This window comes from Rhinoderma darwinii, chromosome 7, assembly GCF_050947455.1.
Source record: "Rhinoderma darwinii isolate aRhiDar2 chromosome 7, aRhiDar2.hap1, whole genome shotgun sequence".
Lineage (NCBI taxonomy): Eukaryota > Metazoa > Chordata > Amphibia > Anura > Rhinodermatidae > Rhinoderma > Rhinoderma darwinii.
In genome coordinates, this window is record NC_134693.1 from 71,544,422 (window position 1) to 71,558,467 (window position 14,046).

Below are 14,046 nucleotides of genomic sequence, written 5' to 3' on the forward strand. Positions count from 1 at the left end.
TGTGCATGGGGCCTTAAAGAGGCTCTGTCACCAGATTTTGCAACCCCTATCTGCTATTGCAGCAGATAGGCGCTGCAATGTAGATTACAGTAACGTTTTTATTTTTAAAAAACGAGCATTTTTGGCCAAGTTATGGCCATTTTTGTATTTATGCAAATGAGGCTTGCAAAAGTACAACTGGGCGTGTTGAAAAGTAAAAGTACAACTGGGCGTGTATTATGTGCGTACATCGGGGCGTGTATTATGTGCGTACATCGGGGCGCGTTTACTACTTTTACTAGCTGGGCTTTCTGACGAGAAGTATCATCCACTTCTCTTCAGAACGCCCAGCTTCTGGCAGTGCAGACACAGCCGTGTTCTCGAGAGATCACGCTGTGACGTCACTTCCCCAGGTCCTGCATTGTGTCAGACGAGCCGGCACCAGAGGCTACAGATGATTCTGCAGCAGCATCGGCGTTTGCAGGTAAATCGATGTAGCTACTTACCTGCAAACGCTGATGCTGCTGCAGAATCAACTGTAGCCTCTGGTGCCGATGTGGGCGACACGATGCAGGACCTGTGAGTGACGTCACAGATCTGCACTGCCAGAAGCTGGGCGTTCTGAAGAGAAGTGGATGATACTTCTCATCAGAACGCCCAGCTAGTAAAAGTAGTAAACACGCCCCGATGTACGCACATAATACACGCCCAGTTGTACTTTTACTTTTCAACATGCCCAGTTGTACTTTTGCAAGCCTCATTTGCATAAATACAAAAATGGCCATAACTTGGCCAAAAATGCTCCTTTTTTAAAAATAAAAACGTTACTGTAATCTACATTGCAGCGCCGATCTGCTGCAATAGCAGATAGGGGCTGCAAAATCTGGTGACAGAGCCTCTTTAATCCAATGTAGGGAAAAATTAAGACAATGCTTGAATTTACGCAGGCAAAGTCATACATAGTTACTACGGTTGAAAAAAGACACATATCCATCAAGTTCAACCAAGGGATGGGAAAAGGGAAGGTAAAAATGTCTACACATAGGAGAGAATATTTTTTTTGTTCTAGGAAATTATCTAAGCCTTCTTTAAAGCCATCTACTGTCCCTGCTGTGACCAGCTCCTGCGGTAGACTATTCCATAGATCCACAGTTCTCACAGTAAAGAAGGCTTGTCGTCTCTGCAGGTTGAACCTTTTTTTCTCCAGACGGAGGGAGTGCCCCCTTGTTTTTTGAGGGGGTTTTACATAGAACAGGATTTCACCATATTTTTCATATGTGCCATTAATATATTTATAGAAGTTAATCATGTCTCCCCCCATTAGTCGTCTTTTTTCAAGGCTAAATAGGTTTAGTTCTTTTAATCTTTCCTCATACTTTAGATTCTCCATGCCCCTTATTAGCTTCGTTGCTCTTCTTTGTATTTTTTCCAACTCCAGGGCATCCTTTCTATGAACTGTAGCCCAGAACTGAACTGCATATTCTAGATGAGGCCTCACTAATGCTTTGTAAAGTGGTAATATAACATCCCTGTCCCGCGAGTCCATGCCTCTTTTAATACACAACAATATCTTGCTGGCCTTTGAAGCAGCTGATTGACATTGCATGCTGTTATTTAGTTTATGATTTACAAGTACAACCAGATCCTTCTCAACAAGTGACTACCCCAGTGTAGCTCCCCCTAGGACATATGATGCATGCAGGTTGTTGGTACCCAGATGCATAACTTTAGATTTATCTACATTAAACCTTATTTGCCAAGTGGATGCCCAAACACTTTGTTTAAATCCGCTATTAATCCCATCCTCAATATCATGAATAAATAAGTTGAATAATAGTGGTCCCAGCACAGAACCCTTGGGTACACCACTAATAACCGGGGACCATTCAGAGTAGGAATCATTGACCACAACTCTCTGGATACGTTCTTTGAGCCAATTCTCAATCCAATTACAAACTATACTTTCTAAACCTAGAGTCCTTAATTTACCCATTAGACGTCTATGAGGGACAGTGTCAAATGCCTTTGCAAAGTCCAAAAATACTATATCCACAGTGGTCCCTCTGTCTAGGCTTCTGCTCACCTTTTCATAAAATCAAATCAGGTTGGTTTGACAACTTCTGTCCTTAGTAAAAGCATGCTGGCGGTCACTTATAATACTATTTTTTGTCACATAATCCTGTATATAGTCCCTCAAACATTCCCCACCCCCTGATGGATGTTAAGCTTACCGGTCTATAATTACCCGGTGTAGACCTAGAGCCCTTTTTGAAAATAGACACCACATTTGCCGTGCGCCAGTCCCTTGGCACTATACCGGTCACTAGACAATCTCTGAATATTATGAAGATGGGGACAGAAATAACGGAACTAAGCTCTTTAAGAACTCTAGGGTGTAATCCATCTGGTCCCGGGGCCTTGTGTACATTTATTTTATTTAGTTTGGACCATATCTACATTCATCCAATTCAGTATATCAACTTATATATTAACAGCACTGGCACCGGCTACATCAGCTGCTCTTTCTTCTGTTCTATACATTACCTCATCTCATAAAAATTATATGCTACTCTTGTTACCATGCAAACTTACACAATATTTAGCAAAATAAGAGACAAAATAGTTTTGTTGCCAAGCTACATACTTCGTCCGGTACGCCTATTGTAGATCCGGCAGACATGGTCAGTGAGTTCTGCACATTTTACCAGTCATACGACTTAAGACCACAAGAAACACTCCAAGAGAAGACTTCTCGGATCACTTCTTTCCTGGACTTACTTACGCTACCAACTCTCACGGACAGTCACAAAGCCACTCTGGTATACCAATTCACAATACAAGAGCTGAACACTGCACTGTCCGCAATGCCCATGGGTAAGTCCCCGGGTCCTGATGGCTTTTATTTACTTTTGAGTAGCAGCGCCATCTTTGGTCCTTTTTTCTTCCAACATATATTGTCTCCATTACGGTGGCCTTTTGGCTTCACCGGTTGGGATCTCGGCAGCAGCACTCACTCCATACTGCAATTCCAACGCGAATATTCTTCTGCCCTGTGGCGAGCATTCATTTGTATTTACTGACTGCTACTCCTTGGATTTACTTACACTATGTGGCGCGTGCTTTTTTACTTTATTTCTACTACCCTATTTGAAAGTCTGCAACTCCCTAGACTAACATCACAATTTTCCCCCTCAAGTGCCGGAGGCACATATTACTATAATACCCAAAGAAGGGAAGAACTCTACTCCGTGTGGCAGCTATCGCCCTCTCTCATTATTGAATGTAGACGTCAAACATTTTGTGAAGCTTTTGTCTAACAGAATGCAAACCTTGCTGCCGCACTTGGTTGATCCTGAACGGACAGGCTTAGTTAAAGGTAGAGAGGGCTAGCATAAACACCCCCTGTCATGCATATACTCCAATACACTCGGTCTAGAACTATCCTATTAATATGGTTATCAACAGAGGCTGAAAAGGCATTCAGCCAGGTGGATTGGATTTTCAGGATGCGGGCGCTTACATGCTTCAGATTTCCACAGGCATTTATACATAGGATCATGTCCTTATATACCACCCCGAGTGCGAAGGTCAGGGTGAATGGACAGCTTTCAACACCCTTTCTTGTAGGAAATGGGACCAGACAAGAGTGCCCCCTCTCTCCGCTTCTATTTATCCTCACTATAGAGACTTTGATACAGCGATTAAAACAAGAACCACAGCTGGTAGGAGTGAGAATAGGTGATCGTGCGCACACACACACACACACACACCACAGCTGCCTTTGCAGATGACCTTCTTATTCTGATCACAAACCCGAACACAGCATTGCTCAAGCTGGCAGATATTTTTAAGCAATATGGAGACGAACTTCAAAATTAACTCGGCCAAATCTGAAGCCTTGTGTTTCGTGCCCCCCAACACTCCTCTCAACTTTACAACACACGTCGCCATTTCCGATACAGTCTCACCACATGAAATATTTGGGAACCACATTAACTCCATCTCCAAAGAACTGGTAGAGTAATTTTGTCCCTCTAATTTCACATTTAAAAGCCACTATTGCCTCATGGAAGATTCCATATATCTCATGGATAGGTAGAACAAACCTACTCAAGATGAGAATATTGTCAAAAATATTGTACCTTTTATAGACTTTGCCCCCCCCCCCCCCCCCCCCACAAACTTTACTTCTGTGAAACGCATGTGCTCCAAATATATTTGGAATGATACAAAACCTAGGATAGCATAACATACCCTTATCCTACAAAAAAAATCTGGGAGGAATTGGGCTTCTAGACGTCTCACCGATTGGTGCAACCAACACGGATTATGGACTGGTTTGACCAGTCAACCCCTAAAATTGGAGTCCTTGTGGAGGAAGCCATGATAGGTCTCCCATTGACATCCTTGTTATGGATGGATAGCCCAAAGGTAGCTCCTTATCTTGCGAAAAACCTCCTTACATCAGCGTGCGTTCAAACCTGGTTGAGAAATTAGTATAAGATCTCCGTATCACATCCCATCGCCGTGGATGTCAATTTGGGATCTGGTAGTATCCCAAACTCACCACCCATTAGATTGTCAAACTTTGTCTAAAGCAGCATTTAGTGGCACACATGACCCCCCCCATCCTAAGGGAAGGCGCGATCCCCACCTATCAGGAGCTAATAGATTGCCCTAGTTTTGACTCTTAACTTTCTCTCTAATTTCCATCTCAGTGTTATCTAGGGAGATTCATATGGATGCTCAGAGACGTGGCTGGAGAAACTTTTACTCTTGGGTAGACCACCTAAGAAATCACTCTCTTGTATACGAACCTTCTTAAAATGTATACTACGAATACCCTCTACTATGTGAAATCTTGGGAGAAGGAACTAAATATGACTGTGAAAAAGAGATCGGAGAGATTTACAGGAATTCTCTAGGTATTTCTAGATGTATAAAAAGTCAGGAATCTACATATGAACTCGCCAACAGATGGTACAAAACCCCCTGGGTCTTAAGCAGAATTTACTCTGGAACCTCACCACTATGTTGGAGATGTAACAAGGCACTGGGTACATACCTTCATATATGGTGGAATGTGTATATGAACCCTGTATGGAGCTATTTTTTCAATCGCTGTTGAACGCCATACGCCAATCTTGCATCACCCTGCCTAATGTTCCTAAACAGTCACCCTCAGCCATGGTCAAACGTGGAGTGTTTTAGACACATTTGGTGTGGCTAAGGCACTCATACCGTTAGATTGGAAACCCGAAACAGCCCCCACGGGTCTCAACTAGCAAAGATGGAGGAGATATCCCATATAGAGTTGCATAAATAAGTTAAATTCCCCAAAATTTTAAAACCATGGTTAACTTCTTGCGACAACAAAAACTATCCCCTTTGGGTTGATAACACTGTACAATAGGTATAATGACCCTTTGATAGGCTGTGTAACTATCTTCTCAAGGCATATGTACGATATGACATTAAACGGACCCTTCTGCCTCATTTTCCGCAAGCTAAGGTTTGCCTTTCCGTTGAGGAGTTAACCCGACGGAACCGCTCAACGGAAGGACAAAGCTGATGTAAACAGGCCCTTAGAGATGATCCCATTAACATGTATAAGTATGTGTGGTCAATACGAAGAACTAGCACATAATCTGTTCTTTCCATGGACTTTACAAAAGGACCAAGGGACATTTTCAGATATCAATATAGGAAAGGGTTCTTTACAGTAAAAGGAGTGAAACTATGGAATTCCCTACCCCAAGAGGTAGTAATGGCAGATACATTGTCCGCATTTAAAAAAAAAAAAAAAAAGGCTAGATGATTCTTTACTTACAAATGGCATTGACGTTTATAATTAATCAAGCAATAATAATAATTGATTGAGAAAGGTTAAACTTGATGGACCTGTGGTTTTTTTTCAACCTGTTATTATATCCCTTCTCTCAATAGCTCAGTGTCTATTTAATACAACCCCCCCCCCCCCAAAAAAAATGAGAGCCTAATACAAATTTCACATTGTGACTGCTATAATCTCCCAAGAAGCGCAGTATTTTTTTTATCCTTCTAAACTCCATTGCTAGATATCTAGAGCTCCCCCACCCCCTGGTATATAGGTCATGCTCCACCCAGTTCAAATCTAGGTGAAGTACATACCCTTCTTTAATTCCTCATCCCTGTTAATTATGTTGCCTTAACCAATCATAATGCAGCATGAGTGACATTATGAACAGGTGCAAACCGGTCCATCCTACACACGAAGAGAAGAAAAGCAGATGTAGCCTCCACCACTAAAAAGCCTTCCCAATCTATTCTCTTGATGTGGCTTCTGTGCCAATCCTCTGTTGCAACAATTTCTGCAGGTAATCCATAGGAAGAAACTCAAAGGGCTTATTCAGGCGAAGGGGAGTCAAATCAGCCGTGAAAAAATTGCAGTTTTTCACCCTTGCGGGACCCGTTTTACTGATCTCTCATAGACTTGTCTTTTGAGGGATCTGGAAAAATCAGACAAAAATAGTCATGTCCTATTTTTCACAGGTCCTTCACACAGTCTGTTAAAACAGCCACCGTGTAAATAGCCCCATAGAAATTCCTTCAGCCATGTGACAGCCATTAAAAAAAATGTCCGTCACAGGGCTTATTCAGATAAACGTTGAAATCGTCCCTAAGGGCCATGCAGTGTTAGTGGCCATGCTGTGTTTCAAGTAAAAATGCTGGTTACCTGCAAAATCGTGCGTCCAGAAGGGTCTATACATTAATGGCCACACTATTTGCAGGTAAATATTTTTCCTACAAAAACGCACAGTAATTAAGCAATTTGACAACTGCGCTGAGCAGCGTGCCATCACAGTTTTCGGCCAAGCCAATGCCACTCCGTGGGGCCTTATCCTAAATCTTCCAGGTGCATTTCCGATGATCTGCCAGTAGATAAGAAATAAGAGTAAAGTTATTGAATGTGTGTTAAGGGAAGCAAGAAAGGGGGGATAATGAGGATTTAGGCTATGTTCACATCTGCCTCAGGGCTCCGTTCAGAGCCCTGACAAACAAACGGAAACCATAGTCTACTACGCTATGGATTCCGTCAAAACGACGGAACCCTTGCACAACGGAGACAAACGGATATCATTTGCACCAGATCCGTCACCATTTTAATCAATGGTGATGGAAACAGAAACCTATGGTTTCTGTTAGTTTCAGTTAGGGCTCCGTTCGAATGGAGCCCTGATGCAGATGTGAACGAAGCCTTAGTTCGCTCAAATCCATTAAAGATCACTGGAGTTGTGTGTGATTGAAAAGCAGCCCTGTAACCAATCTACTTTATGTACGTACGTACAGAACAGTGTAATAAATATTCTTCGTGAAGTTAGTGGAAAGTGGGGGTTCAAATCTGAGTGATTAGATTTCATAAGGTAAACTTCGAGACAAAATAGATACAGTTGACCAGTTGTTTCATTTTGAAACTGCTACATCTGAGAAAACGAACTTAATAGGCGAGTGGTTTTCAAAATGAACAATGAGTCTGCTGATAACATGACCTAAACAGGAGTGATCCTATAACAGGTATATAAAGTTCAAGTGGACTACATGTGGCAGAATATGAAGAGAGAAGACGAAAACTACAAAAAAGGTACAAATAAGCGCAACCAAGATTTGAGGAGCTTGTCAAACAACTACAGACATGTTGTAATTTAAGGGCATGTGCACACAGTGCTGCATAAAAGTATGTAGCGTATCAGTCCTAGAACCCGCAGAGAATAGTTGTGGTGCAGATTTTCATCCGGAAGCTCCGCTGTGTAGAGCAGAGTTGAAAAAAAAGCCACCCCGTTGACATTGCCATGGCAACGTGTCCCTCTGTTCTCCGTGAACTTTGCCTCCTATGAGGACGCTGCAGCACATGTGACCGCTACAGCCTGTGATTGGCTGCAGCAGTGGGATGAAACGTCATCTCAGAAGGAAGAGTTCAAGGAGAACAGAGGGACGCATCGCTGTGGCAACGCTTGCCTGGTAAAGACTTACATTTATTTTTTTAAGTTATTTTTGAGATTTTTATGGCAGAATTGCAGCTTTTTCACTGCATAAATCGTAACATTTGCGGTTTGCTGCATGTCTTACACAACAATTGAATTAAATGGGGTCAACCAGCAACAAAGTGCAACCATTCTATAGCATAAATTGACATTCTGCGAAAATTTGCTCCGCGGGTCAATTTATGAATAATTTCTCAAGAGGTTATCAGGGAAATTTACAAGACTGGCTGCATGCAGGGGATGTAATAAAATAAGTATTATTCACCTGGTAAATCCCCCGCCGCTCCAGTGCTGCCTGGAGGTCTCTGTTGCTTTTTAGCAGTGCTGTCATTCCACCTACCTGCACGTGACTGCTGCAGCCAAACATTGGGCTCAACGATGATGGTAGCACGGTGGGCACGTGACCATTGGGGACAGCGATTCGCTGCACTAGTCACGTCCCGGTAGTCAGAACATGACTGCTGTACAGCAACAGATACAGGCGGGGAGCACATATTTACCAGTTGGGTAATACTTTAGTTATTTTATCACTTTCCCTGACTTAAATGTCCAGGACAACGCTATAAAAAGAAAAAAGTCAGGGCACCGAGGGGGCGGGCCTGCCAAAAGTTTTGAAATTATGACAGTAAGGATCCCAGAGTCATGCACCACCTACTCAGGACGTGCACTAGGCATAATCAGTTTGTCCAGAAAGTATCTTTAAAGGGAATCGGTCATCAGTTTTGAGGCCTCAAAACCGCTGAGAGTGAAATAGGGAATGGCACGTAAACATACCCTTTTGTCTCGGTCATGCAAAATGCATGACCGATAAAAGTGTGTTTAATTTCCCCCTGCGCAGTGATTGCGGCGGGCACTTGGTGTAAGTGCTCCTGCTCTGCACGCTGCTAGCCCCGTCCATCTGCTCTGAGTGACTGCTCGAATGGTCTCCTGCTTGGCTGCTAGAGCCATTATTCAGTCGCGGCAAAACCACACATCCGTTTCTAGGTCATGCAACTTGCATGACCGAGAAAAAAAAAAAAAAAGGATGTGTTTACACTGCCCTCCCTCTCCCCCGTATCACTGTCAGTATTGATGCCTCAAAACTGCTGACCGGTACCCTTTAAAGCTTTCCAAGACTACACATTTTTGTCATCACTCTTGCATTGGTAGTCTGCATTGAATTTAAACAGTAAAACACAGAAATAGACTCTCTACCAACTCTACCAAAAAGTTAAGAGGTTTTAATCACTCGTCAGACTAGATACACATACGTCTGCTCAACTACAGACATTTTAGTATCGGTAGAAATAAGACTACTCAGAATTATCATCTGTCTCACACAGTTTATTTAACAATAAGTAATAAATGAAATGCAACAATTTGTACAGTGATTTAAAGTATGTATTTAGGAGCGCCCGGTTCATCGCATGATTTACACCATTTAACACCACGTTATTGAAAGAGGGAGGGAGGGGGAGACATGGAAAGACCGTCTCTTTCCTGTTTCTCCATGTACAAATGTTTCAAAAGAGAAAGAATTGAACAGTCATGACCAGATTCATGATGAACACTGGCATTTTCAGTTCTCTTTTACTTAGATGTTACAGTAACATGGATAGGAAAAAACAAAAGAAAAAGTGTTTAATAACTATTAACCTTTTCCAGAATCTACAGTCCAATAAATATAGTACATCTGACCTGGCTGGTGCAATAATAAAGTAAAATAAACAAAATATATTTCCTTGATGCCCTCCTGAAACATGTATACATAACATCATTTAGGTTTACTTCTCTTAACAGAATATTTTTCTGGGCTTCTTTTGTAAAGAGGTAAACAAGGCAAAAGGGTAAAAAATGTACATTATTCTTATGCCTTGTACCCAATCAGCTCCCAGAAGGGTGGGGTTATTTTAGTTATTTATACATATATCTATATACATATATCTATATACATATATCTATATACATATATCCATATATCTATATACATATATCTCTAGCTATCTATATATATCTATATCTAGATATATCTCTTTCTCTATATAGAGATCTATATATATATATATATATATATATATATATATATACATATATATCTATATCTCTATATATCTATCTATATAGATATATCTATTTATATAGATATATATATCTTCTAGTTTAAAGAAACATTAAACCATCTTTGGAAAACCTGTGTTTGGAGCACAGCAGTCCCTCCTCACCAATTGAAACCATCCATGCCCAGGAATAGGGCAACTCACCATAAAAAATAACCCTTTTCAACTGTGATTAATGGTTCCTTTAAATGGAAGTCAAAATATAATATAACATTTTATATATAAAATATTATAATATATATGATAAAATCACAGCAACCGGAAAGAGTGTTAGCATGTGTTGAGTGCAATTTGTGGCCAGTGAGAGAATTATATTTACGTTTATTAAAGACGAAAACTGAGACGAGGATGGTAACAGGGAAAAGAATGGCTATACAAAAACCGTCCAACACCAAATAAAAACAGTCAACATTTTTTCATTTTCATTAATTTAAGAAAATATAAGACAAACCAAAATTCACAACATAAAAACAGATAGTCATGTTAGGTGTGTAGAAGGTCAGGAACTAGGGAATACTCTGCATAACAGGAAGATATCAAGAGGCTGGCCCAGCCAATGAAAATATATTCTTTGTAATAATTATAACAATATTAATATATGCCCCTCCCCACAGGCCTTTCTTATGTTTGTTTTTTTCCCTAAGCACAGCGTCTCTGGATAAAAAAAAACAAAAAAAAAAACAAAAATCTGAAAATATCCACAAGCCCTTCTTCCCACCCTCCCTAAATCACAAAAAGAAACACAGCTGTTCTTCAGTATAAAAAAAAGTCAGTCTGAGAAGAAAATAAGCTTGTTTTTCTGTTCTGGATTTCTTACACAGTCTTTGTCGAAGTAAAGAAAGATGGAAGCGTGACTTCCTTCTGTCCCCAATTTTTAGTGGATGTCTAGTGTACTCTGTGAAAGGCTGGGATTAAGGTCCGAGTTGTCTGCACTCAGACCCAGGTCAGAGATTCCACCTCCATGAAGACCAGCCATCTGAGACAGAATAGTTGAGGGATCTGGGCTCCCGTAGTGTCCTTGATCCATAGGGTTCCCCTGCCCAACGCCTACCATGCCTGGATGAGGAGAACTTGTCTGGGGAGAAACATGATGAGGAGATGGCTGGGGCTGCATGCGCGGAGACGGGCTAGAATGAGGTGGCTGGGACTGGGGACGTGGAGATGGGACAGGCTGTGGAGAACGCACCTGATTACTTAATGAAGGAGGAAGTTGCTGGCCTTGGAGGTGGGGGGACTGGGCTGGACCCGGCAGCATATGTTGCTGTGGACTCATTGGATTCTGCTGTGCTGGAGATCCAATTTGCTGGTGCAATAGGCGCTGCTGGAAGGTTTGTAAGCTATTGCCAGCATCCCCAGGGATTCCCTGGCTCATCTGTCCAATGTTACCTTGTTGCATCTGCATATGGTGCTGAAGTCGTTGCTGCTGTTGTAGCTGCGTATACCCACCCATAACCTGGTGCTGCTGAAACTGACTATGGTTGACCATTCCAGGACCATGTCCTTGTTGTTGCTGCTGCTGCTGCTGTTGTTGCTGCTGCTGTTGCTGCTGCTGCTGCTGCTGTTGCTGCTGCTGCTGCTGTTGTTGCTGCTGCTGCTGCTGTTGTTGCTGCTGCTGCTGCTGTTGTTGCTGCTGCTGCTGCTGTTGTTGCTGCTGCTGCTGTTGTTGCTGTTGCTGCTGTTGCTGCTGCATCATTTGTTGACGTCTAAGAATTATCTCCCGATACTGTGGGGATATCCCAGCATGGTTCATGTTCACCTGTTGGCCCTGTGAATTCATCCCTGCTATACCGCTTTGTGGTGGCTGTTGAGGCGACTGCTGCTGAGGCGCTTGAGTTGGCTGGGACATGGTAGAACGTGGTCCTACTGCCTGCATTGGATTTAAGACCTGCATGCCTGCATTGGGGTGCACAACTTGTGATGTCATCCCTGTCATGTTTCCAACACCTTGCGGGGCTTGATTGCTGGCATATTTGGCTGCTCTTTGTTTGATGAAAGCAGCCAAAAGCTGTGGATTAGAGTGCAGGATATTTAGCACCTGCTGCTGCTGCATTGGTGAACTGGGAGACCGAAGAGTACGTAGAAGATTTTGAAGTGCAGCTTGTGGCAAGGAACCTTGCTTAGCTTGGCTTGGTCCAGGAACTTGTCCCATACCTGGCTGTGGAGGCATATTTATTGGTTGCCCCTGTTGTACAGGCATAACAGGTGATCTCTGCATGTTTGGCTGCATTATTTGGGGTTGTCCAAGCCCAGTTTGTACCCACTGAGGTTGTGGCTGCTGTTGAGGCTGTGGCATAACTGCTGGATTCATTCCGGGTTCAATAAGACTTGGTCCGCGTGGAACTTGCTGTGGGTTTATACCCATTTGCTGCATGGGTTGCATTTGATGAGAGTTCATCATGGGGCGAGGGAAAATTTGAGTCTTTGCCATTTGCCTTTGAGTCTCTGCTGCCCGCTGAATTTGCATGGCCATCTCCACAGCAGCTGGCGGAGGACCAGGCTGCTGTACGGATCCTACTTGGGGTGGGGTGGGGGGAGTCATTTGGCCAGCTGCCTTGCCTTGTGATATACTACTCGAGGACTGAGCACGTACCATACCATATGGAGGAATGCTATTAGGTGGCGGTGGCTGTGATGATTGTTGGGACTGGGGTTGAGGGGTCTGTGGTGTTGGAGGTTGCTGTCCAGTGGGTGTTGTTGGGCCAGCAGAATTTGGTGACGGGAGTCCTTGCTGGGGGCAAACCACACCTGTTCTCTGCATGCTAGCCATACGCCTCCGCAGCATTTGGGCTTGCTGAAGTCTGTGCTGTAATTGTTGTTGCCGTAATTTCTGCTTGATATTGAGGCAGAAGGGCACAGGGCACTTGTTCTCTTGGCAGTGTTTAGCATGATAGCAACAGAGAGCAATGAGTTGCTTGCAAATAGGACACCCACCATTTGTCTTGCGTTTACAGCCCTTTGTGTGCTGAACCACCCTTTTCATCTTCTGGCACGACGGCAGAGAGCAATTTGCATTACGGCACTGGCACGCATGAACCAAGGACTGGATGCAACGTTGTATGCTTAGTCGACGAGAATCTCCAGGACTTTGTGTCGCAGTAGCTTGCTGGTTGTTACTCTCATCATCCAAACCAAGCCCAAGTTTCTCCATTTTGTGCTCATGGGTTTTTGTATTAAAACACGTAATACACAAGTCGTAATCCTAAAAAGGAAAAAAAAAAAAAGGAATCCATCAGTAAAACAAAATTAGAAACCGGAAACCAAATGGAATATGCTACAAGATGACAAAAATGAATGAACTGCATCATTTTTACCAAGCGCCCATTCTAAAACAAATATGCTGAAAAAGATTGGTTTAGAATTAATGACATGCTAAGCCATACTTCCTCTAACAGAAATAGCTGCTTAACAGCCGTATATCGATCGGAAAACAAATCTAAGTCAAAATAGCAAAACATTTCTACAAGACTGACATTTACGCTGCATCTTGGCACATGCAGGTAAATTGACTTGACTAAATTATGACCCACACTTGCCTCACAAACGGTGCAGTGCCATCTTGTTTCCACATGGTGCTTGCATTCATTGCAGGTATAAACAAATCGGTCCTGGCTTTGGGTGTGAAGTTCCACTAACATGCACATGGTTGACCATTTGGCTCTGCGCAAAGATGAGAACTCCAAATGTTTGTCCCTGGCCAGAGTAAGAAAAGCATCCCGCCCATCCATTAAGTCACAAGGGATTAGAGGATCTGGTTCCACAATTGGAGGAAGAGAGTTGGCAGTAGGGCCAGCAATTAAACGGATAACAAAAAAGACCTATGTTAGAAGGGAAGAAATTATTTTTTATTTCAGTAAAGATTATAATTCAAATTCAGAACAATTAGCCACATTTCATGAACTGAAAAATGTAGTGGTTAAAGGGTTGGTTAGACATCAACTTTGGATCGGTGG

At 42.6% G+C, this 14,046-nt stretch overlaps 1 protein-coding gene across 5 annotated transcripts in view; it reads right to left on the minus strand.

Moving 5' to 3' along the window:
* Positions 1-9,308: 9,308 nt before the first annotated feature.
* EP300 (EP300 lysine acetyltransferase) overlaps positions 9,309-14,046 on the minus strand; it is a 136,075-nt gene continuing 131,337 nt past the window's right edge. For all 5 annotated transcript variants that reach the window (XM_075833531.1, XM_075833530.1, XM_075833528.1 and 2 more), the window contains exons 30-31: positions 13,630-13,911; positions 9,309-13,295 (exon numbers count right to left, since the gene is read on the minus strand). In XM_075833531.1, coding sequence (XP_075689646.1) covers positions 10,971-13,295; positions 13,630-13,911 — 2,607 coding nt within the window. In that variant the 3' untranslated portion in view covers positions 9,309-10,970. The remainder of the gene's footprint in view (positions 13,296-13,629; positions 13,912-14,046) is intronic.